The following is a 26,677-nucleotide window of genomic DNA, read 5'->3' as shown; positions in this document are numbered from 1 at the left end:
TTAAATATGACTAACAGCAGATCTGCAGACAATTTCATGTTATGTAAAGAAGACAGGAATAAGCAAACATGACTGGTATGTACAGGCTTTCATACATGTGTGTATGGAGAACTGGGCAATGATTCTTGGAGTTCAGATTGTTTAAAATTACTGCTCCAAGAAGCTGCTTTCAGTTGCTCAAAGCTTTGGCAGTGCAACAAGTGCAGCATTTTCCATCCTGCATACCTACATCTATGGCAAAATCCTGGCAGTTGCAGGAACCTTCTGCAAGATTTAGTTTCTGAAACAGTTTGTAAAAAATTAGCTTTGCTCACATTTAACTTCACTAAGATCTAATTAAATGCAGTTAAATGGGAGTTGGATTTTGGCAGGAGTTTTCTCTGGGAGTCAGAAAGATCAAGCTTAGAAATTTGGCTCAGTCAGAAGTTTTAGTGAAAGGAGGCTGAAGAGACAGCTTGGTTATGTGTCATATTGTTTTGCATCACCCCATCAGATGGAGCCTGCAGATTTCAGAAAATGCCATCAATCCAGTTTCTAACTGCTAAGATTTAACAATAGGTTTGGAATTGCAAACCTGGGCTCCCCATGATGGCTGCTGATACTGCCCAGCCCTGCTCCCTCACCAAAGGCACATTTGCAGGTTTGAAAAATGTCATCTAAACCTCCAACCATTCACAAATTGTCAGCAGTGACTTTTTGGGGAAAGCTAACATGGTGCTCTTGATTCCATACATTCACATCACTCTCCTTCCTTCAGTCCAACCTCAAGTTTTACATCTCCTGGAAGAGAAATGGCAAACCATGGCAGATGTGCCACGGAGAGAATGAGGAGAAACTGAATGTGTGAGAGGCAGGAGCTGGGAAATGTGGCACCTCTGGAAAGATTTATGAAGGACAGCAACACTTAGACCCTATTAAATTCTGAATTTAGCAGCAGTCTGGAGTGTGTTTTATACAGAAACAACATCCTTCTCATGAGTTATGAAGGACAGAACCTCCCAGCTCTCAAGCACTGCCTGACAGCATACATGAATATTGTTTATTAGTTTCTTATTACCTTCTATTTGGGAGAGAAAAATACAGTTTGGCACACTATCCTTTGAGGATTGATGGTCCTTGTCTGAAGTGCCACAGTTCTTTTTGACACAGACAGGAAATAACTGAGAAAACAACCAGCCACTGTTGGTTCCTCTCTAGAGCCTCCTATTTTGACTCAGCTGCTTACCTTTTGTAGAGGAGCTGCTGTCGGACTGGCCTTGGAAGAAATCTGATCAGAGTGTGCTTTTTTAGTGGATCATTTAAAAAATCTTCCAGACCTTCCACCTAGAATTATTTTAGAAGTTAATCAAAATGCAAAAGGTAACTATCCCCTCAAGTATAAAGCTTTGCTGCCAGAATTGCCTACTAAAATATTTATTTTCTAAGTAAACCTTACTGCTTTTGTAAAATGCTTAAACATTATTCTTGTTAATCAATAAGGCAGAGGATTCAGTGAGATTATAAAAAGCTCTTGGCAAAATAGTAGCTTAAAAATTTGCAGTATTACAGGACTATACAGGTTTTTTTTCAGTGAGCCTGTGAAAAGCAACTACTTTTTCTGTAAAGGACTGAAGTGTCTCCTCTCCTCTCCAGGGTTTAGTTTTGCTAAAACAGATTAAGGGAATATTTGTTCCAGCCTATAGGTACAGCTGCCATCATCAGACTTTGAAGGAAAACAAAAGAGCACCTTACCTTGTAGCTGACTTGAACAATCTGAACAAAGACCGAGAGAGGCAAGCAGAGGAGGATGTCACTGACCAGAGCCCATCCAAAGCCAAACTCCCTGTGCACGGGCAGGGGAGGGATGTAACGCATCCAGGAGGAGTCATCCACGTACACTGCCACCAGGAACACAGCCTCAGACACAGCAAACCCAACACTCACACCCAGAGTCTCTCTGGGACTGCTCAAGCACAACACAACTGGCAGGTCACAGCCTGCAAATCCAAAATGACCTGAAAATTCTCTAAATTCTAGACATTCGAACCTTTCTGAAGCAGATTTTTATCTCTTTTGCAGTGTTGAACCATGGTAAGGGCTGTAATTAAGTCAGGATGTGCCACTTCTTACCTGTTTGATTACTCAGATCTACTTCAGTCTCCTGTGCAGAGCTCTCAGGATTCACCACAGTTGTCACAATTTCTAAGGTCCCATCTGGTTGTGCTTCAATTACAGCTGCATTCTCATCCAGCCCTTTTGTTTTCTCACCATCACTGCCTCCTTTTTGCCGTGTTTCATTTAAAGGGTGTCCATAAATTAAGTACCAGAGGAACATGTGGACCATTCTTAAACGAGGCATTTTGGGAAGAAAGCCAAGAGAACGTCCAAGTCCTGGAACTGGGAGGGAAGATTAAAGACCAAATAGAAACAAAAAGAGGATTAGAGCAGGAGAAACAGCTCCCTGCACAAAAACTAATATGAAGTAAAGTGGAAAGGAAGATGGGCAGTTGAAAGTTAATGTAAATTACAAATAGTAAAGAAGTAGTAGTAAATACAAATGCTCCAGTTCACAATTGTAAAAAACACAAGCAGCTAAGAAAACTGTGGATAAGTTAGACTGGTTTAATATAAATCCAATTTTATTTTGATAGGAGGAGAATGGAAATTATTATTAATAATAAATGGGAAGGTGAAGGATGACAGAAACCCCAAAGTTGGCTGTACCTGTAACAGGATGATAGCTCTTTAGCTGTGCTATGCCCATTTTATCATCAGCTTTTCCTGCCCGACTATTATCAGCTTTGCATGAGCTTTCTTGCGTATTTCCTGAGTCAGAAACTGCCTCTTGTCCCTGGTTTTCCTCCTCACCATGCTCCTGGGATGTTGGTGTCTGGGGAACTTTAATCCTGCAGTAAAACCACACAGCACTGAGGTAAAAAATAAGCAGAGCTCATTTCCTGTTCTTCCCTGACTTTAGGAGATACCAGCACCTCGCCTCAGCTTCGCACTCCCATTTCTCTGTTGCTAAAGAAGAGGTTGTTTGTTTGGTTTTTTTTTTGCTTACCTTGTGTTTATTTCCTCTGCATATTTTTGCATATCCCAGATAAGCCAAGCTCCCCCAGGCCATCCCAGGAATGCCAGACTTGCCTGTTTGCAGTGCTGGAGTTGGAGATGCGGAACCGCACCTGCTCGATGGCGCTTTTCACCAGGGGATCACTGGGACTCACTGAGGGGTGCACAACAAACTCCACCTGTCCACAGCAGCACAACACAAACAAAAGGTGTCTATGGAGATACTGGCTCTTAATCAAATGCATAATCATCTGAGATTAACAGTTAATTAATTTCATTTTTGGATGAAAATTTCTGTTGTTACTTTGTATTAAACAAGAGGTCAAAGTACATGGTCTTTGTACCAATAAACTGGTAATGACATTTCTACAGACCATGGGGTTTGGGTTTTTAAAAGCTGAAATGTCTGAGAAACAAGTACTTTGACTTGTAAATATTAGGCTGAGAAGGAAAAATGAAAAGTCAGAGCTCATTACGTGAAAGGCCAAGCTAACAGGTATTGCTGCTGAAAGCACACATACAGTTCAGACTGGTGAGATTTCATATGTGCTCTACACTAATTATGCAGCAGGTCATTTTCAGTGGATTCAATTCTCTGCTTATGAGCACTTCACACTAGAGTAAGTGACAAGTCTCAGCTCTACAACCACTGACTTCCATAAACCTCCATAACAGTAGGTTTTTGTTTTAAAATTAAAAATCACATTCTATAAATTTCAACTCAGAAGCTCACTGAAGATTTTTCACACACTTGGCTTTTAAAAGGGATTAAACAGATTTTTGGTGCAGCCTGGCAGTGCAGAGAAAGAACCATGAATCACAGAAGAGATAAGCAGCAGAACCTCTGGGAAAGGAGATTCAGAGACTTTGATCTCTGGCCTATTCCTTGGTCTCAATTATCTGCAGCCCAATAACAGAAAGCAGCGATCTGGCTCTCACAGTAGCTTAGTTTGTCAAGAAGCCTGTGGGTAGCTCCCCTGTGGGCTCTGCTACAAGAAGTGAAGTCAGCCATGCATTCCAGCAGAAGGGCCCAGGGCAGAGTGAGGAGTGAGCTGAAGGCTGTGTCTGTGCTGTCACCTTTTTGCTGATGCCATCCTGGATGACCGTGGTGCGGTAGAGCCTGAGGAGCCCTTCCCGCGCCAGCCTCTGCACCAGCCGCACGATGGACTTCTTGCAGCACTTGGTGGAGACACCTTCTTGCTTCTCCTGATCCATCACCATCTTCTGAAGCCTGAAAGATGCCAAAGATACCTTGCATTTTAAGGCCAGCAATGCTCCAAACTGCCTAAGTGGTTTGTTAGAGGATGTGGGGTGAATGGCCATTTCTTTCCCTGCTCCCTATTCCCTTTTGCTGGAGACAACTGCAAACTTTGCTTTACATTTCAGCTCTCTTTTCTTTATACTCAATCTTTCCCTTGTTAGGGGAGAACTGCTGCCCTGATGACAGCAAATTCTCAATGCCTGATAGCCACTGTACATGGCTACAGTGCAATTATGATTGCAGCCTCCCTAAGGTCAGGAGAACCTACAGCTTTTTTAGTGGTGATTTAACAAATGCAGTCAGTTCTTGCAGTTGTGAGCTCAGTTCAGCTTGAGGCAGAAAGGGTTTATTCAGTGGTTTCAGAGCACAGAAATGACTCTTGCATTCACAACGTGGATACAGACACACATATCCCACCATGTGAAGCCAGCTCCCTTCTCCTTTCTGCCACAGTTGGCAGGGGTGTGCTCACACCTTGCTTTCCCCCTGCCCTTCCCATGCACTTTCCCACAAATGCCCCAGACCCTAATTCTGGGCTCCTGGGGACTCAGTTCTGAAAAAGACCTGGCACATAACAAGGGAATGAAGCAATAACTGAATGTACACACAGACTTCAACTGTCCCAAAAGATTACCACATTCTGGTAATTAACAAATGAAAGGCAAACACCAGTAAATTTCTTTGGCAGAGAACTTCCACTAATTCTGAGGAACCTGTGAGGAACCTGTTGGCAGCACTGAAGGGACAGCAGAGACCTGAAATAGCTTCCAAGCCTGTGCTTGGATGTGACTCAATCAATCACTGCTGAGGCTGGTGCCAGATGAGGCTCTAATTTTGTAACACACTGCAATTAAACAAGGTGACAGAAGGTTTCCAAATTCTCAGACCAGAGAAGAGTAAGGCCATGATTTTTTACTAAATTCCTACAGCAAGCAGTCCTGAGTATACTGACATGCCAGGATCTTCTGTGCTGACACAGAAGATGGATGTTGCAATCCTGTTTGTGACAACACAGTACTGCCAATCCAGCAGAACACCAAAATTCCCATTTCTTTTTGGAGGTGAAATCTTAAAGGGCTGAAAGACATTATAACATTTAGGGAAGTATCTCCATCTCAGATAAGGTGTTAGGAGAAGAGATATAACACCACATAAAACTGCACTGAAAATCAAACTTTGAGGGCCTTGCTAGGACGCCGGTGAGCAGTGACATGAAAACCTGAGTCTCTCCAGTCTATAGAGAACAACACATGAACAAAGATGAGATAAAACTGATGCAGATGCAAGAATCCTGCAGCAGGGAAGTGCTGTACAATGACTTGGGTCACAGTGATCCCAAGTTTGGCACACTGTGAAGGGATAAATAAGTTCTTTGATCTGTATTTAAGAGACATAACGAAAGCACTCTTGTGTAATTATCTGCACGGACTATTGCTGCTTCCAAAGAGCTGATACAGATCCAACCGCCCTCCCCATCCTTACAGCAACGGTGCCAGCAGGGACAAGCCAAGGCAGAAGGAACAAGCCCCCAGTGCTCCCAGCACCCCAGAGGGGAGGCTCAGCCCTGGCTCACGTGAAGAGGCTCTCGATGAGGCGCAGGTTCCTCACGGCCTCCACGATGAGGTTGCGGCGTTTCAGCAGCCTGTAGGTCTCGTGGGGCCTCTCCAGTGCTGCCGCCTTGCAGCGCTTCTCCTTCCTGGGGCCACAGGGCTTCTGGGGACAGCACAAGGGCACATCAGCCAGCCTGTCTGCACCTGAGCAATTCCCCATTTGGCACCCTGATTTTTGAAATTTTTCTAAGCTTTCTGATGTTTACATTCTTGTAATGAACTTTTTCTCACACACTTGTTTCTCATTCTTTTATGGAAGAGGAGTGTCACAGACATCTTTTATGAAAAATCCTTTCCTTAGGATTTTTCCTCCTGAGAAGCTAAGAGGCCTCAGGAACAAAATGCAAACATTGATTATCTGCTGCTGTGAATGCAACAGGTGCATCTGTGATTGGTCTCATGGGGTTGTTTCTAATTAATGGCCAATCACAGTCAGCTGGCTCAGGCTCTCTGTCCGAGCCACAAGCCTTTGTTATCGTTCTTTCTTTTTCTATTCTTAGCCAGCCTTCTGATGAAATCCTTTCTTCTATTCTTTTTGTATAGTTTTAATACAATATATATCATAAAATAATAAATCAGCCTTCTGAAACATGGAGTCAGATCCTCATCTCTTCCCTCAGCCTAAGACCCCTGTGAACACGGTCACAGAGGAGAAATCTGATAGACTGTTGGTTTGTCCAGTGTCATTGGACAGGTGGCACTGTCACCCACCAATCCACTGTCACTTTTGGAAATCTATAAATGTTGGAGTTAGAAATTAAAAGTGCTCTTTTTACCTCGGAATAACATGTTGTGTTATTTCCTGTCCTATAGCGACACCTGTTTGGATGGATTTATTTATAATAAACGACTCAAATGAAGATTGTCTCTTATCTCCCCTTCCCAGGAAGGCAGACAGGGGATGATAAGCAGCCCTTGTGTGCTACATTAAGCTGTGACATGCATTCAGCCAGCACACAATTTGGAGGGCACCAGGGAACTAACCCAGAACTAACCCTGTTATTTTGGACATCTACCCTCCTATATATATCCTATATACCCACCTACCCTCCTGGAAAAATTTTCACTTATATCTACAATGCAGTGCAGCCAAAATATGAATGTACTTTGAAATTAACTTTAAAAAACCCCAAAACAGTTTGATAAATAAATACAAAAACTCTAGTTCAAAGTCTTTCTATAAGAGCACAAAACTTAGCTCAGACAGCTGCATCAACAAGAAGATATTAAAGACATGTGATTTTACCTTAGGATCTTCAAGTCTGACTTCCTCCACCTCAGCCACATCTCCATCTTCATCCATGGGATGAGCACAGGCAGAAACACTGGACTCCTGCTTTAGACTTCCCAAAGTAGAGCTATCCCCTGAAATGTTGTCTGGGAGCTCCTCAGGATCTTCAAGAATTTGAGGGGAAGGCTGCTTCTTTCCCTGAGACTTCACAGCTGCTGGCTTTGAGCCTGGTTTGAGAGCAAAAAGCTTTGTAATTGTTCTGCTCTCCCTGCTCAGCTTTCTCTCTAAGAGGCATTCTCCCATCTACCCAGGAAGCTGCACTAAAAAGCATTCTGCTACACTTTTCATACATTCTGCCCTGCTGGAAGCAGTGGTTTGACCATGAAAGACTGCATTCAGCCTCCAAAAGTTAAGCTAAAAAAAAAGTGAACTCTCTGTCATCAAATAATTCTCTCCACTCAGAAACCTTTTCACAGCTGGGAAAGTCATGAAGAGATTATCCAGAAACTGTTGTCTGAAGAAAGGATAGTTTCTGTCTCAAAGATTCTTCAAGTTCTGCAGAAACATGACTCTTCTGACTCAAAGCAGAATAAGAATTTAATACTACTCCACAGATAATCTACATAGAAAAACAGAGATCTCTTCTGCTGGAGTTTATCAGAGAAGTTGTAGGAATATCTAAATTTTTTTGAAATATGTCCCACAAAGGCTGGTAGCTTTCACATTAACATGTTTCAAATAACTAAAGAAGAAGCTCAGGTAACTAACTTCAAGGGACAAGACATTTTTGTTACAAAATACTCATGTGAGTAAGGCTGCGAGTTGAGTCATTCCAACCCCGAATATCCAAGGAGCACAGTGTGTGAGCTCAGGGAAAAGGGGAGACAAGGCATGGGGTCAGGAGAGGCAGCACAAACACTACTGGGACACCAGGCCACACTTCAGCCCTGAGAATCTCCAGAGGTTACCACACCTGCTCTTCCAAACCAGAACAATTTGGGGGCAAAGTAGGGAAATAATCAAATAGGCTTAAAAATAAATATGTGACCAAAAGTCATAATGGAAGCTAACAACATGTTATTTGTTCTTTAATACAATGATCCATAAGAAAAATGCAGGTTGCTCTCCAGATTTCCAAACCACAAGTTACCTTTGGCTGGTGGTGTCTGCTGGACATCATCTTGGACATGTGGTTTCACTGGAGAACCAGAGTTGGCTTTTTGACCTTTTCCTCTCTTCTTCTTGTCCTTCCCTTCTTCCTCATTGTCAGACTCTGAGGCCACAGCCTCCTCTTCTCCAGGAGATGCCTCTTCCACAGGTGGGGAATCTTCTGGCACCAGAGCCAAAGTGACTGTAGCCAGCTGCTCACTCCTGGCCTTCTCCCTCTCAAACTGACGGTTCAAATCACTCTCCTCTGCAAAAATGTAGGAAATGTACTTTGTTGTCCTTTGCCGACCTTCATCCTCCATAAAACCCTGAGGAAACAGTTGGAATGTTATTTCACCACCTTGCTTCTCCATTCTATCAGTGTTCTCCAGCATCAACAGAGGGAAAATGTTCTCAGTGCTATGCCCCACCCATCAAAAGGTATAATATTATTTTATTTAAGTAACAAAAATGTCCCTAACCTTCACGTAGAGAAATCAAAAGGAATTCTTTGCCTGAAAAATAAACAAATCTGCATTACCAGTGCATTAGAATGAAACTCCTACGGTATGTGGGATGGAGAAAAGTCTGTGGAAGAACAAACTGTGTGTATTCAGAGTGGAAATCAATTTTTTCAGAACAAAAATGTTTGTGAAATAAGGGCACTGCAGCTCCCTGGGTGACTCAGCCTTCAGTGGAAGTCTGCCCTGTCTGCTCCAACAGGGATCTACAAACTCACACACTCCACTAATCAATAAGGGAAGATTTCATTTTCACAGCTGACTGGGGGAAAACAGGTTAGATATTCCAATGGTTTATACAGCTTGTTTTTAGCTCTACAGAACATTCTAGTAAATGACAAGATTTTTCTAAAAAGATTCCCCACTGAGGGAAGATGGCAATCATCCTGCCTTTGTGGAAGGGGACTGTTGGGCATGCAAGACATGACATCTGGATTTGTCTAGTGAAATAAAAACCACTGAAATATCTGGAAATCAGAAGCTTAATTGTAACTCGTAGAGAAGTAACTGTTTTGCCCCAGAATTTCCTGGTATTTTCAAAAGGGAAGTAGATTAATGATCTTACATGGACAGAGGGTCTTTGAGAAGATTCTTCAGTGCTCTGATTAGAGCAGGCTGCAATCCTAACACTGAACACTTGCCTTGCACACCTTTTCCTCAACTGAATTAATTCTCTTTCCAATCTTACCAGGACTCTCCTGCTGTCATTCTCAAATCTCTGCTGTTTCTAATGTTTAAGGTTAACAATGTTATTCCCAAAATAACCAAAATTGTACCTTCCATTTCAAAAAGTATCTGAATTATTTGATTTTAGCCTCACCTTGACAACTTTGTACCTCTCCAGAAGACGACAGAGCATCCTGGCTTCCAGCTTCCCCACATTCATAGCCAGGCGAAGTTCAGCCTGAGAAATACCTTTGGTTCCTCTACTTTCAACTGTTGCAGAAAGGAAAACAAAAAAAATATCTCAGGGAAAGAATCTGACTGAATTTTATATATATCTATTTCTATGTACATTAATATTTCCCTGAACAACACTATATGCCAGAATATTAAATTTAAGACTCCCTACTAACTAAAGACAGTTTTACAGACACATAAAATATTCAGCTAAATACTGTCATAAACCACAATTTTACACGAAGCAGTGCCCAGCAGAATGAGGTATGGAGGTGACAACTTCAAATTAGAAGCACGGATGATTTTTCTTCCCTGGCAGCTTTCCACAGTTAGATATTAATTTCTCCATTTGGAAAGGAAAAGAGATAGGAGAATAATGAACACTGTTTGCTTCATCTTTTCTCATCCCATCAAAACATCCTGTTTCTGCTGGCTAGTTGCTAAGCTTCCAGGAAGGGCTAACAGGTGGCAGCATCTCCAGTCTAATCTGGATTTAAAGCTCATTTTGCTATGAAAAAATGACACTTTCTCATACAAAAGCAACCAGAATGTAAAACCACCTGCAATATACACATTTCTTTTATACTACAAGGAGTAAGGAGGTAATGGGAAAAGTCTTCAGATGTCTTAAATCACCTACTTAACTGATAAGCCTGGGTGAGCATATCCCTTTCACAAACAATATCCACAGGCTGCACAACTTTTGTGATGATCTCTTCATCATCATCATGATAATCTTCCATCTTCTTCCGAAATTCCTTCAGCAGCTTAAGGCAACGGACCATGACATCAGTCCCTGTGAAAAATGAGTGTGAGTTACAACTCCTAACAAAGTGCAGGGGGTGTGCACTGCTTCAAACCATTTTACTTTTTACTCAACATGAAGAAGTAGCAGTGCAATGGGGAACAAATGACTAAATAGAGCTGGGTATTTATAGGAAAGGTTTGCAACAGCTTTTCCCTTTGCATGAATCTGGCAATCAGGTGAATTCTTGAGGTGCTCCAAACATTCACTGCTAGGATTGCTCAGTGGGAGAAACTTCCACAGCATAAACAAATCAATGGAGGGATTAAGTGCTGATGCCCATAATTACAGCTGGAGAACACTTATTTGACTGGGAGATCACTCACTGGGTATTAACCCTTTCCTTTCCACAAGGACAGAATAGGCTGCTGCCCACCCAAGATTCTTGTTGATTTAATTCCACATCTTAGCTTATTCCTGTCCATCAGCTGTGCTGTGCTAACTCTCCACTCACTGGGACCTCCCAGCACAGGGCAGAGTGAGGACAGAGGCTGCAGGAGAGCTGAGCTCCTGCTCCCCTCAGTGTCACTGAGCTCCTGCTGGGCCCTTCACACCAGTGGTAACTCAGACTGGGTTACTGGACACTACCACCCTGGCAAACTGCAGTGATTCAGGAGCTGCTGCAGCAGTGGGGAGAACATCGGCACCCATTCCTGCCCCTCTGCTAGACACTGCTGTGAAAAGGCCAGGTGAAGGCTTTACTGGAATCACTGAGGTTTCAGCTGATGAATTTTATCTTGTGTTTATGTATCTGAGCAGCTGCTGCTGCCCAGCTGACACAAAGTTAACCCACAGCCACTTCACCATGTGACTCTGCTCCAGCCCACAGGATTCCATTATTTTTACCCAAGCTGAATCCTTTCCCTAGGATGCTGCTTAGGGTTTAAGTGCTGACATTTTGGTAGGGTTGCAAGCACTGTTATTACATCCTTTGTATTTCTACAGCCCATTAATTTTCACTGGAAGCTGTGTTTGAAAAAACAAACAAAAAACCTCCCCATAGAAAAGAAATCCCCCAAAACAAACCAATTCCTTTTCCTTTAGCTCCTGCTGCCCAATAATGTTCTTCCCATAGCAGATGCTCTGGCTTCATCCTCAGTGTGTCCCACATATTTCTATCTTCTTTCCTGTATAACTCCAGAGATTAAACTAGATCTCTGCTGAAAATCAGCTATTATTATTTCATCCTCCTTTAATACCTAGTGTTTTTAAGGCATTTTTGTGGATTTTCAGCTTTTACATCTGTAAGATGGAATTATCATTCAAGTGAAAGATTCATCAAGTGGCATTTTTCCCAACAAATCTAAGCAGTAAATGCAGCTGCTGTTTTGCCCATCTCTGACAGAGCATAAAACACCAGGTTTGTAAGTGGAGCTGTATTTTCTTGTCTTCTAAGTAAATACCTTAATTGCAAGCTAAATGCTTTTACTACTGCCTATAAACTGTTTTTTAAGAGTGCTGTCTGGTCTTTTGGGTGTTATTTCCAAGTGTTTGCAGCTCATTAGAACATCCCTGAAAGACCTGGGTCATTTCTCTCTCAGCCATGTTTGATGCTGTCCCTGCTTTTGGCCTCTGCTTCTCTTTGTTCAAAATACACTTTCCCTACAGAGAATTTCCTTTCCCCAGACTTAAAAGATTTGAAGGAATTTGTCTTATTGACAGCCTTAATCCAACTCCATGTAATCAGCACTCTTTTTTGTCTTCTGGAATTTTTCATGGTTTTGTTGCCTCTTTCACTTGCTCCTTTAAGATCACTCCTATTCACAAAGACTATGTAATTTGCAATGTTTAGTTCATATCAGATTTTTTTTCCTCACAAACAGCTCATTATATCTCTGAAACACACACTTCATCTTTCAGAACTATTTTCTTTTTAACCCTGCAAATCTGCCTCTTAGGATTTTCTGTGATTAAGGATTTGGTTTAGATTTCCTTCAGGAATTGTATATATTCCATTGGAAGTACTATCCCTCCTCATACTGTCTATTATTATTTCCTGTAGTTTTTTCCCCATGCAAGTTTTATCTGTATCTCTTCCTGAGAACAGTTGCTTTGTTTTGTTCCCTTTCCTCATGCAAACCTGCTCTTTGTCTCTCCACTACATGTTTGGAAGTTATCAGCAGTTCCTGTGAACCAATTAAATTGGCATTCAAAGCTGGTTATGCATTAAACCACCCCTCAGCAGACTGTGGCTTTTTGAGATAGCAATTTTGGGCATCTCACTTTCCTCAACCCTGTTATCAGCTCAGCTGGTGAGATAATAATGCCAAAGGTGTGGGTTTGACCTCTGTATAGGTCATTCACTTAAGAGCTGGGCTCAATGGTCCTTCAAACTCAGAGTATTCTGTGTTCTGTAAATTCCAAGTGCTGTAAGACCTTCCATAATTTGACAGGAAACTTTTCAGAGAAGCTTTGCATTCTCATGACTTTCAGGAAAAGTCATAACCAAGAATGGTTGGGTTTTTAACTTATTATAATGAGCCTTCTTTTCAACATTAAGGTTTTGTATTTTTTGGTGAAGTTTATTGACTTGTCATTTAACTTCAGCCTGAAAGTTGAAGTTTTGTTCCTACTCTGTATTGGCTTGAGCAGTCTTATCAGGTCCCAAGACCACAGCTAACATTGATATCCAACCAACTTGATGATATTCACTCCTTAAAAAAACTGTAACAAATGCTTAATTCAAGTGGGCTGCAGCATTTTAACTTTGGTAGCACACTTATCTACCTAATTGCATGGACAAGTTTTTTACTTACACCTCTTTTAATTTAAGATATGAAGCTCACAGATAGAATGGCATCAATGCAATCATACAAAAAGAGAGCAAAACCAAGACCTTTCTTTGTCTTGCAGGGTCCTCCATTGGGATTTATGTCTTGCAAGGGGACAGACACAACCTTGGCCAGGCCAGCATTCATCATGTACTGATAGAGACGTTTGAAGGTTCTCTCACAAAGGCCCTGATGCAAAGAGAAATTACAAAAGTCACTGCAGCCCAAAAGCTTCACCTGCTGCTGACTGGTATCAAAGGCATTCACACCACCTGCTCTTACAAAATCATATTTTGGGGTAGGATATCCATAAGAAACTTAAAAGCCTTTCAGTGCAGAAGAGATGCTCCTGAGGGTGTTGTACCCCTCCAGCTCTGCCACCCACACAAACAGCAGCAGTGGAAAAGCAAGAACTGCATGATGACATCCACTGACAAAATGTTTCTGAGGCTGTGCTTGGAACAGAACTGCTTCCCCATGACAAACACCACCAGCACCTTGATCTGGTAGGTTTTTAAGATCCTTCTTTTGCTATTCTAGTCCAGAATTTTGTGCAACTTTTGAAGCAGGCAGTATGAATGAGTGCCTTTGATACTCAGCATCTAGATTATACTGAATGAGAATGTGAAGGAGTAATGAATCTCACCAATTCTTCCCTCAAGTTTCCTAATGTTTCCATCTGGTTGGAACGAGCACTTAGCATACTTGAGAGCTTCTCCATCAGAATATCATATTTGCTCCTCCTAACCAAAAAAGAGAATTATTTACATGTAAGTATGCATATAACTTCATAAACATGAGTTGTAGTTTTAGAAACTGTCAGTCACTAGAGGAAGTATGCTAAGTGTTCTCAGATTGGTTTAGGAATTCTAGTTTTCCTTCTGTGAATAGCACATGAGAGAATTTGTCTCTAAGAAAAACCCTCAAAGAGGAAACAATGACTAAGCCCAAGCTGTTATTTCACTGGCAACCCACAGAAGCACAAGATCTAATCATAAACAAGATAGGAAAACAAAACAAGAAATCGACTAGGAATGTGCTTCAGTGAAAACAGCTAAAATGAACAGAATGATTAGTGCTACAAAAAGAAGAGTTATGTTTATGCAGGCAGATGACAGGCACTAGAAGAACCTGCTGTTTACAGCTCCAAGACCAACTTAAGTGTCCGACATTTGGAAGAGGAGTTAATAAACTGGAAAGCATCAATTGCCAGAAACTTTGATGGTTCTGTGACAACAGAACAATCCCTCATCACAGTAAAAGGTCAAAGAGTACCCAGGAGACCCTTAAAGCATACCTATCAACATGGAAGCGAGTCAGCAGGAGCAGAATTGAGTACTGCTGTGCTCCGCTCGGCAGCCGGATGACGTGGGACTGCATCGTTATCAGACCACTCCTGTCCAACACCCTCCTGTGGTAATGCAGCTTTCCAGCATCCACCCTGAAGAAGAGATGGAAAGATAGCTACAGGAATAGGAACTTCTGCAAACAATTCTAATTATCCACTACCCAGAACTCTTTACCTACATTACCTATAGCCTTAGTGACATGTGCTAATTTTCAAAGTGACAACTCGAAGTTAGGATGTCCACAATTAAGAAAACCTGTGGAATTTATTTTTATAGTTAATCCAATTAAACAGAGAAATACCTCTGATTTTAACCTAGAGCCTTTAGGCACAGAGTATCATAACATGGTTTGATGAGGAGATTGAATCAGCATTGTATCCCCATGCCCCTTTTCCATCCTCTCCTTTTAACTTGTAGCTATGCTGCAGTCACTGCCCTTCTTGGAACAGCTCTGGGATTCATCTCCCTCCTTGGAGAGCTGGTTTGGGCCACCAAACTGACAGAAAAGCACCCATAAAAGTTTTCCCCATCATCTTAGTTACCTAAAAGAGCTCCTTAAGTGGCAAAAACCAGCACCAGGTGGTGTGCAAGCTACAACCCACCCATGTCCTAAAAGCAGTGAACCCTTAGAGCAATGCTGATGTTCTCCAGAACTTCAGGACACAGCCAGAAGTTCTCCAAGAAGGTGTGTAATGCTCCTCCATCAGCAAAATACATGGCCCAGTTTGGGAGCTGGTAACTCAGGCTCCCTCTCAATGGAGGAGAAGTCACACAGGGAAATGCTGTGGACAAAAGGTGGCTGCCCAAGAATTCCTTCAGAACGTGGGTAAGATACTTAGACAGCAGTTTAGAAAAGGAAATGAAAACAATTTTTCAATCCCAAATTTGAAGAAAAAGTTATTTAGAAAAAACAAAAACTTTCACAATAGAAACCTATTTGGTGTATTGACCCACCAGACAAATTTCTGGCTCTCTGTGAAATATCAGGAAGGGCAATGAACTCAAGGATGAGACCAGTACAGTTCTACCAAACCAAGCACTCCTGGCAGTAAGCATGAAGCACTACAACATAGATGAGAGTTCAAATATTCACAGGAATACTTAAAAACAACCTTGGATTTAATTCTCAGAGCAAGACACAAACTCACTTGAAAGCCCCACTGTGCAGGTCCCTCTGCAGCTCCCCCTGCCAGCGAGCTCGGCCCAGACGCTCCAGGATGCAGTAGGAAAAGTCAGGGAGTTTCAGGTCAGGGTCCCCCTCCCAGCCTACCAAAGCTCTGTAACGCTGCTCCTGGGAAGCCACAATGACTAATTTCTCTCCCCATCTAAGAAACAGAAAGAAAAGTAATGTCTTGTTATTGGCTCCACAAAAACAGAGAGATCAATCCCTTTCTCTCCACAAACGCCATTCCTGATATAATCTGCACAAACTGAGCAAGGACTAAATTTTAGAACTTAGAAGTATTTTAATGCTATATATAAGGATTATAGGATATAAGATATAAGGATTTCAGATATAAGGATTTCACTCACTTTTCAACAGCTTCTTTGTAAGTATAACAAGGCTGTAAATCCTTCTTCCTTATTTGATCAGTGATGTCTACTCTCTCTTTAAAATACTGGCAGGAACCTTGTATGCCATCTTTGTTATCCAAAATCATGTGGATAGGATAAATATCATCTGAAGAAACAGGATCTCTTTTGGTTTCCAATATTCCTGTCTCAAGATCTATTTCTTCATATCTGAAATAAAACCAAAGCGCCAATATTTAACCAAGCAAGGAGAAATACATGATTGTCACAGACAATGCTGATACCTCTAAGAATTATCTTGGAAAAATGAAGCTCTTTTGAAAGCTCCAAACTGGAAAAATATGAAGAGCAGATTTTTACTGCTCAAGCATGACCAAACCTTTTCAGCATGCAGAATGCAGCAGGAGGGAGATGCATTATTTAATCTTTGAAAAGTCAAAGATGTGGTGGGAATAAGAGAAACATCTAGTTCAGGGTAAGGACAATGACAGGTAGATCCACCCTGCTGACCAGGACACACAAATTCTGCCTGTACCTAGACAGCATGCAGTCATTTGAAAGGAAATCAGGCCAGGACTCATATACAGGTCTCTTAAATCATAGAATCATTAAAATTAGAAGAGACCTCTAAGATTATCCAACCATCCACCAGCACCACCACAGTGACCCCTAAAACCCATCAGACAGCGCCAGATCTTAAACACCTCCAGCCATGGTGCCTTCACCACCTCCCTGTGCAACCTATTCCAATGTCTGACCCCCTGAAGAGTGAAAATTCTTTGTGTAACACCTAAACAGCGGCTCAGAGCCACTCTCGGCCCTGCCTTCTGTCACCGGCTACCGAAGGGCTGCTTCAGCATAGGCTGGGCGAGAACGACAACCGGGCCGGGTTTAGCCGGCAGTGAGTCCGGGTTTAGCCCCTCAACCAAGCTGGGTTTAGCCCGGTAAGCGGGCCGGGTTTAGCCTGGCGACCAAGCTCATGTTTCGCCCAGCAACCAGTCCCGGTTGCTCCGGCATGAAGGGGCCGGCGCCGCCCGCTCGCTGCCCTCACCGGTCGTGCAGGCGGAGCGGCGGGCGCGGCCGGGGCAGAAGGTAGAAGCGCACGTCGGGCTGGGCGCTGAGCGCGGCCCAGAGCAGCTGCTGCGTGTCGGGCTCCAGCGGCAGCGGGAAGGGCGGCGAGCGGGCGGCCAGGCGCTGCCAGAGCGCGGCCGCGGTGATGCCGTCCAGCCCCTCCAGGGCCACCTCGTCCAGCAGCGCCCACAGCGGCTCCATGGCCTCCATCCCCGCCGCCGCCGCTTCCGGGCCCGCGGCGCGCAGGAACTGACGGCGGCCAGGCGCGACCGTCGCCAGGGAAACCGAGCAACAGGCCCGGCCCGGCCCGCGCTGCCGGGGGTTGTGTCTGCCCGGGGCCGTGACCGGGTCCTTGTCTGACCGGGGACCGTGACCGGGGCCAGTGTCTGCCCGGGGGCCGTGTCCGGGGTCCGTGTCTGCTCGGGGGCCGTGTTCAGGGTCAGTGTCTGTCCGGAGTCAGTGTTTGTCCGGGGTCAGTGTCCGTGGTCCGTGTCCGGGGACTCTGCCCCGGGATCTGCGTCTGTCCGGGGTCTCTTTCCCCGGTCCGCATCTGTCCGGGAGCTCTGTCCGGGGGTCAGTGTCCGTCCTGGGTCCGTGCCCACCTGGGGGCTCTGTCCGGGGTTATTGTCCTCTGGAGACTCTGTCCGGGATCTCTCTCCGGTGTCAGTGTCCAGTGTCCCATCTGGGGCCTCTGTCCCGGTCCGTGGCCGTCCTGGGGCTCTGTCCGAGGTCAGTGTCCAACCAGGGCCTCTGTCTGGTGGCTCCATCCCGGGTCTGTGTCCGTTTCCATCCTGGAGCTGTGTCCGAGGCTCTATCCCGGGTCTGTGTCCATCTGGGGCTGTGTCCGAGGCTCTATCCCGGGTCCGTGTCCATCTGGCGCTCTGTCCGGGGTCTGTCCCAGCTCCGTGTCCGTCCGGGTCTGTGCCCGGAGCTCTGTCCCGGCTCCGTGTCCATGTGGGGGCTGTGTCCCGGATCCGTGTACATCTGTCCCGGGTCCGTGTTCATCCCGGGCTGCGTCCGGGGCTCTATCCCGGGTCCGTGTCCGTGTCCATCCTGGGGCTATGCCCGGGGCTCTGTCCCGGGTCCGTGTCCGTGTCCATCCTGGGGCTATGCCCGGGGCTCTGTCCCGGGTCCGTGTCCGTGTCCATCCTGGGGCTGTGTCCGAGGCTCTAACCTGGGTCCGTGTCTATCCCGGGCTGTGTCCGGGGTCTATTCCGGGTCCTTGTCCATCTGGGGCTGTGTCCGGGGTCTGTCCCGGGTCCGTGTCCCTCTGTCCCGGTTCCGTGTCCATCTGTCCCAGCTCCGTGTCCGTCCGGGGCTGTTCCCGGGGCTCCCCCGAGGCGGGGCCGGGCTCTGGCAGAGCTGCCCTGCGGTCGGCCCGGGACAAAACACGCGGTTCTCTCTTTGGTACAGAGCTCACCGAAGCTGCTGCTGGCACATCCAAACTTCGGGCCGTGTAAGAGCACACCCTGGCACAGCTTGCGGCAGCGGTGTGGTGAGGATTGCTGGAAAAGTTCAGGTTTCCTGAATGGCAAGTCAGGTAAAATTTTTAATTAAACACTTCAAATAGATACAGAGTGAAGAGGCTGTAGGATGAGCTGACCTAACAAGTCAAAGAATTCCTTCCACAGCTGGGCTTTGGGCACGGCTCTTCAGCTGTGCCCGAGCTTCTCTTGCTTGCCAGGTGTGGCATTATAAACTTGTCATGGCATATGCCTTCTACTTTTAAATTTTTTTGGTTCTTCCATAGATTGTGAAGGGTTTTGAAAAATAAGTAAAACAGCTACTGTTTCCTCTGTTCTTCAGGAGTTTTATTTACAGCCCTGACAGCTTTATGCGTGGTTGAAGGAAGAATGTTTTTCTGTTTATAGCCTTCTCATCTACTGAGGGTGCAAAACCAGTGGTACTCCATAGTAAATCATTCAGTGTGACCATTATATTCTCATTTCAGGTTTATGTTAAGACATGGTGACTGACTTTGATGAAAAACATGACGAATATTTAATATCCCTTCAGCAGAGAAACCGGTAATAGTCACATTTGTTTCCACTTGGGGTATGAAATATTTGTTGTATTGTATCAAATATCAGTAGCTGTGATGCAGAGTCTGACTTGCTGTGCCTTGAAACATTCAGGTGTTTCTCTCTTCTTCCCTTTGCCTGCTAAAAGTTCTTCTTTCTAGAGGAGATTACAATGTTTCTTCAGCATTTAAAATATAAATAAATTTATTAATAAAACAGTTACTTTTTCCTCAGTGGCAGGGAAGATTTTTGTTTATAGAGCAGGAGGTTGTAGATGCAGACGCAACTGGCAGCTCACACTGTGTGAGGATGTAGTTAAGAGGCACAGTTGTTATGTTGTCAGAAAACCAGAAAAGTGGGAAATAAGGACAGCCAGGTTGCCTTTGCAAACTCCAGTGTTTTTCAGACAAGTTTCAAACATTTCTTTTCCTCTTTGTTCATGTGTTCCTGTCACTATACCCTGGACATATGAACTTCATAGCTTATTTTAGAGGCATCTACAGAACTTTCATGCTGGATTCCTTCCTTTAACACAAGAGATTTCTAATCAAATTATATAACAAACTGGTTTGGTAAAAAGACCTTAAAGGCCACAATTATGTTAAAAACCCACAGGTTTCTTTCCTATATAGTATCCTAAAGCAGTATTGGAAAAGGATAAAATCAGTTTATTTAGTGGTTAAACCAATGTGCATCCTTGGTATCAGAGCTCTAATTCTGACTGCTGGGGACATGCTCTTGGGAGAAGTCAGAGGGAAACCAGGTGGTGCAGGGGAATTCACAAATTGTCACCACACGATGCCAAGCTCCTGGCCTGCATGTCACCTCACCAAAGGAATTAGCATGGCCTGGGTATAACCCATGGTGAGAGGAGAGAAAATGAGAGTTGGAAGAGGGAGAGTAGCTGAAACTGAGCCCGTGGAATGGCATTATTTTGATATTATTTTAACCAGCATATTATTTTCTGCTATCTCTAATTGCAGTATTGGCTGGGGGCTTTCTGCCTTCAGTTTCAAAACACAAATAATAATTTTTATTCTTGAAAAGAGGCCAACAATTTTTAAGCTTTTTGAAATTCTAAGTGAAATTCTTTAAAATTCTTAAGAAGAAAGGTTAAATATGCAAAATACCAAATGGAGAAGATAATGTGAAATAAGAAATAACATGTAAAAAAAACTCAGAAAGGAAAAGCTTGGTCAAACTTCCTCTGTCACAGTGTGTGGGTGCTCATACACATGTTAGAGAACAGGAACAGACCCTGGAAGATGGATTCTGAAAGGGTTCCTTGAACTGGGAACATATTTTTCAGCTTTGTGACATGGTGTGTTGCTGTATTTATTGAAGATCTGACCATCTGTGTATGCACTGTGCAAGGATGAATTATTGGCCTTTCTCCTTCAGGCTGCAGAAGCGCTTAAAAAGAAAAGATCCCGTGCAAATCAGACTGGAGCAGTTGGAAAGAGGATTTTCTCTGTATGTGAATGGAGCTAACTCTGAGCTGAGAAAGTACCCCAGGAAAATCACCCCACACAGCTGCCTGAGAAACAGGCTCAGACCCACCAGGACCAAGGGTGAGTGCCCTGGCAGGGCTGCACCAGGGCTGCCACTCACTCAGAGAGGTCCCTGGGATCCAGGGACAGCCCCTCTGGAGCCTGGTGGGATGAAATTCCATGGGAATCAGGGTGCTTAAGCTGCTTGTGTGTCAGGAATAGTCTCTGGAACACCCTATCCATTTCTCACTTGATCCCTCTTTAATTCCAACATTTAACTTCCCTGCCTCTCCATTTGTTAAACAGCTCTAACTAAAAGTAGAAGATTAGAAATGTATATAAATTGTCAGGGGAAAATAATGGTATACCTTTGACACATAACACCATTAAGAGGATTTAAGATCTGATGGACTTCAGTGTTATCCAAGGCTGCTGTCCTGAGGACAAATGACATTTGATGACATAGACTGTAATCAAATTATATCCAGTAATAGCTTCATTAAGCTCATAAATTACATTTAAGCTATAATAGTTGTCTTAAAAAGATAGCTAATCTTTATTTAAATATTTGAAGTGAAGAAAATCAACCATTTTTTTCCCAGTGATTAGCTGGCTTTATGGAAAAATGGGTATTTTGTTTCTAATTTAAGTCTGTCTGTCATCGAGAGCAGTGCAGTGACAGGAATAATTTTGCATGCATGAAAGTATAAAGTATGAGCTTACTGGCCTTCTAATCTATTTAGCATAATGAAAAGAAAGTTGATTTCACTAAATCCCTGTGTAAAGCAGTTTACCAGCCTCAGTCAGTTATGTTCACACTTGCTACAACCTATCTCAGAATGTATTTTTTTAATGTGTGATAGCCTTCTTAAGCTTCATTTTCACCTAAAATGAAGACAAGGAGTTAAAAAAGTTACCTACTATGATAATTTATTGATTGAAAGTTTATTAATCTCAACAATACCGGAAACAAACTTTTCCTGCAATAACTGTTCCAGCCATGGCTCTAACTTCATCTCCTTAATTTGTTTTCCTGCTACACTGGGCACATACTACTTGTTTGCAGGCTTAGGTGTGTTGAGCTTGTATAATTTCCTGCAGGCTGTGTGGGATGGTGATGAGGAATCAGCTTGTCACCTGGCTCCACTGCTCTCTGAGAAAGTGAAACTTTGTGTGCAATGATGTAAAAATGGTCATGTTCTGGGAAATGGTGGAAATTGGGTGTTCTGTCACACAGGGCTGATAAATCTTCAGGTTGCTAAAGAGGGTTTAAATCAATATCTTGGACTTTTTGCTCCAAAAATTGTCAAGGGATGTTGTGGCAGCAGCTCTAGTGGAACTACTGTCAAGAGAAATTTCCTCTTTAAGTTCTGCTGTGCAGTTGTTATGTCTCAGCTTAACTAAAATTCTTTATTTCTATGGTCCCTTAAAGCCATTTGCTTCAGTCAAGGTAGAATAAAAGTCTTAGAGATCTCTGAAGACTCCAGTTGCAGTCTCTGTTCTTTTCCTCAACTCCATCTATCAGAGACTGTAGCACCAGCTCTGCAGAAGATAACTCAGTGTTTTGCTGTTTAACTCTCCAGTGGTGTTGTTTTAAACCCATGAAGCTGCAGTGAAAGATACCAACTGAACCATTTTCCTGCTATTTTTCCTCTTCCATTTGGTTTTGCCACTGGAGTCCAGAATGGGTCACTGCTGGTCTGTATGAGCTTCTTGCCTGGGAGCTCTGCCTTAGCAATTTTGTGGTCTCTTTCCTTTCAAGGTATTTCTTCTCAATGATTGAATATGATTTTACTTACAGGAATGATTCCTAGCTGAGATACAGCACTGAGTTTTCTTCCCTATCCATCTCCCATGAGAGTTATTGCATCATTTATTACTTCTAAAGCATCCATCTATAGGATTAGTCTTCACTGAAAAATTAGGAATGGGTGGTACTTAATAATCCAGAACAGGCATAAATCCCTCTTTCTGGTTCCTGAAAGTGTCATCATAAATCTGTTTGTCAGGACTGTTTTCTTTGTGTTCCCTAGGAGTAATTACTGATAATAGTGATTGATAAAGTTTTTATGCTTAGGATTGGTAATGAGTTAAAGGAAATGATGGGTTGGAGGTAAGTGAAGCTGGGCTTAGGTGTACTGGCATTTCTTTGGGTCTATAACCCACACATGGTTTCACAATTCTGTTTGTTGTTTGTTGTTCCAGTGAGTGTGTGTGGGGTCACAAATATGTGCTTGAGGGTGATGTGGGGTTTCATTGGGTTAGGACTGATATTTTGAGGATGTACTTCTCAGTCCTTGCCTAGTCAAATAGGCACTGACAGTGCAAATCCCAGAGGGAGTGACACCAGTGGAGCTGTTCTGTGTGCCCAAACAGGTACTGGTTGGTATTCACATCCCATCCATCCCGTGGGAAGGATATTTTTGTTCCAAACTAATGTTTGTTGCACAGATGACTTGCTCAGCTGTATCAGCCTCTGCCTGGGGTTCAATGACTGTTCTTCCTGGCTTAGAGAGACCTGGTCAGGTGAATCCATGTCAAACTATGACCACTAAAAATCCATCACTAATAGAGTTATGGAATCACAGAACTGGGAGGGACCTTAAAGCTCATCTTGCTCCATCCCTGCCATGTCAGGGACACCTTCCACTATCCCAGGGTGCTCCAAGCCCTGTCCAGCCTGGCCTTGGGCACTGCCAGGGATCCAGGGGCAGCCCCAGCTGCTCTGGGAAACCTGTGCCAGGGCCTCATCACCCTCACAGGGAACCATATTTTCTAGTATCCAATCAAAGCCTGCTCTCTGTCAGTGTAAAGCCATTCCCTCTTGTTCTGTCACTCCATGACTGGTAAAGAGTCTCTTGAACCACTCAGGTTCTGAGGATGAATTCCTCAGCAGTGGTAGCATGAGTCCTTCCATCTCCCCCTTTGCTACTCACAGCACACTTGAGGGGCTTCTGGGCAGTTGCTTTGAAGAGATGGATTCTCAGAGTGCAAGGGGAAGATGCTTCCAGTTCTTTCCCAAAGCAATGACTGAATCCAACCACACCTCTCACAGTGTAAGCTGAAGGCAGTTCAGTGCCAGCAGAGCCAATGCTGCACAGCAATCAGCACCAATGGTGGCTCAAAGGATTTCTGGTGTTCCTTGGGAATAGCCCATTGGAGCTCTGCTTGGAAGGGCTGGTTCTCTTCCTTAGAACAGTCCATTCCTTTTCCCCTCTGTGTTTAGTGCTGTTTTGGGCAGAGAAGATACAGACAGAGAGACACTTGGTGCTGGAGCAATAGAACAACATAACAACATCCTGCAATGCTGTGATCACTCCAAATGGACATAAACAAACACTGTTCCCCAAGGATGGTTCTGCCCTGGGCCTGCTCCCTCCTCTCTGCTTGGACCAGCTTTTGTGCAGTCTCCTGGTGAACCAGATTGCCCAAGGGCCTGTAACTAAAAGGAATCTTTTATGTTTTCCCACATTTAAAACTTGCCATATCAATTCTCTGAACAGGTCACTGCACAGGTGCATGTAGGTTTGTCCAGTCCTCAGGAAAGAAAATATGGTATTGAGAGCTGTAATGAACAACCTGATTTCATTCTGAAGTAAGCCCTGCTTGGAGTGGAAAGCTGGACTTGGTGAGCCCCAGAGGTTCCTTCCAAATGAAATCTTTCTGTGATTCTCTGACCTTTGTAGGACAATGGCTTCTTTTATTGTCAGTGCCAGTTCCTGCAGCCTTAGGGTGACCATTAAATTATGGCTTAAAGAAAAAAGGTTTTGCATCAGCTGTTTTTCTCCACTGAGAAGAAATGGAAGCTGTAAATCTGTCCTGGCCATAGGAAATGAGATGCCTTTATTTAGGATGCTACTGAGAGTGTTGGTGATGCCTTTGTTCCCTTGAGGACACTGATGTGACCTGCAAGTTGTCTCTTTCTCTCAATCAAAGCATCTTCTCAAAAATCCATTGTTCCACTCTAAGCCAGGGCCATTTCCACCACAGAGACTCTTCATTCTCCTTGACCATACAGAAATTTTTTGCAGAAGTTCCTGAACCAACTCTTCCTTGCCTTAGAAATGAAGGATAATGGTTGTTTGTCCTTCATTTATGAGTCATACATGAAGAATCCTTCTCTGCACAGTATGTTAAATACCCAGTACATTCTGTTTAATCTGCCAATAATTCATGTTTCCTTAATTTGAGAGTAAATACACACAATTCCTTTGTAAACCCAGCATATCACCTGTTGTTCACCAGAACCCTGTCTGTCAGTCTGTCTTTGGTAGCTGGGTTTTGGGCTCAGTTGGCTTCCTCAGACAGGTTACTTTCTAACCAGCTGGGAGTCAGAATGATGTGTACCCCTGTTCTAGAATGTATTTTTATATTTTTATGTCAAAAAAGGTGGGGCTTCCCTTGCTGCTAAGCTGTTGTATCTTAAAAGAATTTATTCTCTTAAAAACTTGATGATAACAGTTCCTGAAGAAGTTCTAAACTCCTGCTGCTATAACTGGCCAGGATCTGATGTGGGATATCTTTGCAGCTGTTGATTCTATTTATATGTCAGATTTATTCTTCTATCCTCAGCTGTGGGGAAAACAAAACCACACAAATCCACAAACAGAGGTGTCTGTTTATTGTCTAATATTGGATTTCTGCTTTCTCTCTCCTGTCTCCTAATCCTTGTGTGTGCCTGGTGAAGAAGCAGCCCAGCTAGAAGAGAGTGGGCTGCCAGAACACAGCCCTCAGACTGTCCCAGGCAAGATACAACGCAGGAATTGGCTTCAGGTATGGGGCAGGTGGGAGAAATGGGGCTTTGATTCTTAGGCTGCAAATCACTTCAGGGGAAATTGGTTGTAAGTGGTACAGAGTGGGCAGCTGGGGCTCTCTGATGGCTTGGGCTGGATGCTGACAACATGAAATATTACCCTGCCCACATTTGTGTCTGCTTGGAAGCCTAAAGAGGCAAATCTCATTGAAAAGGTTTGGTTTCAGTGACATTCATCACAGAAAGCCTGGACACGAGTGGCTCAGTGTGTCCTCCAGCAGGGTGGCTGCTGCTGGATAGCTCTGGTGGCACCCTAGGGAATTTATCTAGAGCAAAGGATGGGGAAACTCATTTTGGAGAGACATCCCTGCCTGTTACTGCTCTTTTCCACCCTGCAACAAGACTGAGGGACAAAGAAATGTAATTTGCATAATTTGAGGTGCAATTTCTGATAAATTTCTTGTAGATCATAAGAAAGGGAAATGTATATACATAAAAATATCCCATCTATAAGAAATTTAGAGCCATCAGCTCCACAGTTGTTGGTTCACCAGAGAAGTCTCAGAAGAGAAACCTATTTTCTTTTAGCCTAAAGAAGGATCTGAGTTAACCTGTCAAGGACTTAATTAAAACAATAAATGGGAATTCAGAACAATGGAGACATGTCACCCAAGTAATTACACTGCTTGATTAGCCATTGGCCTGGCTGGATGTTCAGTCTGTGCTTGAGTGATGGGATCAGAGGTCTTTGGCACTGTGGATAAGTGTTTGTGCTGTGCAGGTTTTCTTTTCTTTCAGAAAATACTTCACATTCAAGCTTGAAGGCTGCATTACTTCGTTTACCACTCTTACTGCTTAGTTGAATTCATTTTCTCAGCTTCCATTATGGCCTGTCAGGACTTCTTTGCTGAATTTGCCAGATGTGTGGCACTGTACTAAAACCTGGTTGCTACTTGGGACTAGCTTAGGATGATTCCTTAAGTCTTTTATCCAGTTGGATGGGAGGATAGGAGTTATTATATCCTTATAAACAACTGGAATTATTTAGCTAGGGAAAAGTGCAACCACAGACTGAGAGTTTCCTTTCCCAGTGATTTTCCATGGGGATTTTTTGGATATCTAGAGGACCCAGCAATTCCTGGCCAAACCTGTCAAACTTGGGCT

The 26,677-nt window shown here is 43.6% G+C and overlaps 2 protein-coding genes across 10 annotated transcripts in view; one reads left to right on the top strand and one right to left on the bottom strand.

The window, feature by feature from the left end:
• Positions 1–17,504, bottom strand: part of GTF3C1 (general transcription factor IIIC subunit 1) — a 40,686-nt gene extending 23,182 nt beyond the window's left edge. The window contains exons 1-17 of the mRNA XM_005492091.4: positions 17,230–17,504; positions 16,179–16,388; positions 15,794–15,970; positions 14,594–14,737; positions 13,943–14,039; positions 13,362–13,485; positions 10,361–10,516; positions 9,641–9,756; positions 8,304–8,628; positions 7,169–7,380; positions 5,886–6,025; positions 4,129–4,282; positions 3,127–3,230; positions 2,704–2,885; positions 2,110–2,376; positions 1,732–1,877; positions 1,226–1,323 (exon numbers count right to left, since the gene is read on the bottom strand). Coding sequence (XP_005492148.3) covers positions 1,226–1,323; positions 1,732–1,877; positions 2,110–2,376; positions 2,704–2,885; positions 3,127–3,230; positions 4,129–4,282; positions 5,886–6,025; positions 7,169–7,380; positions 8,304–8,628; positions 9,641–9,756; positions 10,361–10,516; positions 13,362–13,485; positions 13,943–14,039; positions 14,594–14,737; positions 15,794–15,970; positions 16,179–16,388; positions 17,230–17,459 — 2,882 coding nt within the window. The 5' untranslated portion in view covers positions 17,460–17,504. The remainder of the gene's footprint in view (positions 1–1,225; positions 1,324–1,731; positions 1,878–2,109; positions 2,377–2,703; positions 2,886–3,126; positions 3,231–4,128; positions 4,283–5,885; positions 6,026–7,168; positions 7,381–8,303; positions 8,629–9,640; positions 9,757–10,360; positions 10,517–13,361; positions 13,486–13,942; positions 14,040–14,593; positions 14,738–15,793; positions 15,971–16,178; positions 16,389–17,229) is intronic.
• KATNIP (katanin interacting protein) overlaps positions 17,505–26,677 on the top strand; it is a 60,687-nt gene continuing 51,514 nt past the window's right edge. For 4 of the 9 annotated variants that reach the window (XM_014270647.3, XM_014270648.3, XM_026796477.2 and 1 more), the window contains exons 1-5: positions 17,506–17,687; positions 18,663–18,789; positions 19,201–19,276; positions 20,672–20,841; positions 25,448–25,533. In XM_014270647.3, the coding sequence (XP_014126122.2) occupies positions 19,215–19,276; positions 20,672–20,841; positions 25,448–25,533 (318 nt within the window). In that variant the 5' untranslated portion in view covers positions 17,506–17,687; positions 18,663–18,789; positions 19,201–19,214. Of the gene's footprint in view, positions 17,688–18,662; positions 18,790–19,200; positions 19,277–20,671; positions 20,842–25,447; positions 25,534–26,677 lie in introns of all 9 variants that reach the window. The other 5 variants (XM_074552826.1, XM_074552824.1, XM_026796476.2 and 2 more) reach the window with 3 other exon arrangements.

The sequence above is a fragment of the Zonotrichia albicollis genome, chromosome 16 (genome assembly GCF_047830755.1).
Source record: "Zonotrichia albicollis isolate bZonAlb1 chromosome 16, bZonAlb1.hap1, whole genome shotgun sequence".
Lineage (NCBI taxonomy): Eukaryota > Metazoa > Chordata > Aves > Passeriformes > Passerellidae > Zonotrichia > Zonotrichia albicollis.
Note: the sequence above shows the minus strand (reverse complement) of the source record. Positions and strands in the feature narration are given on the sequence as shown.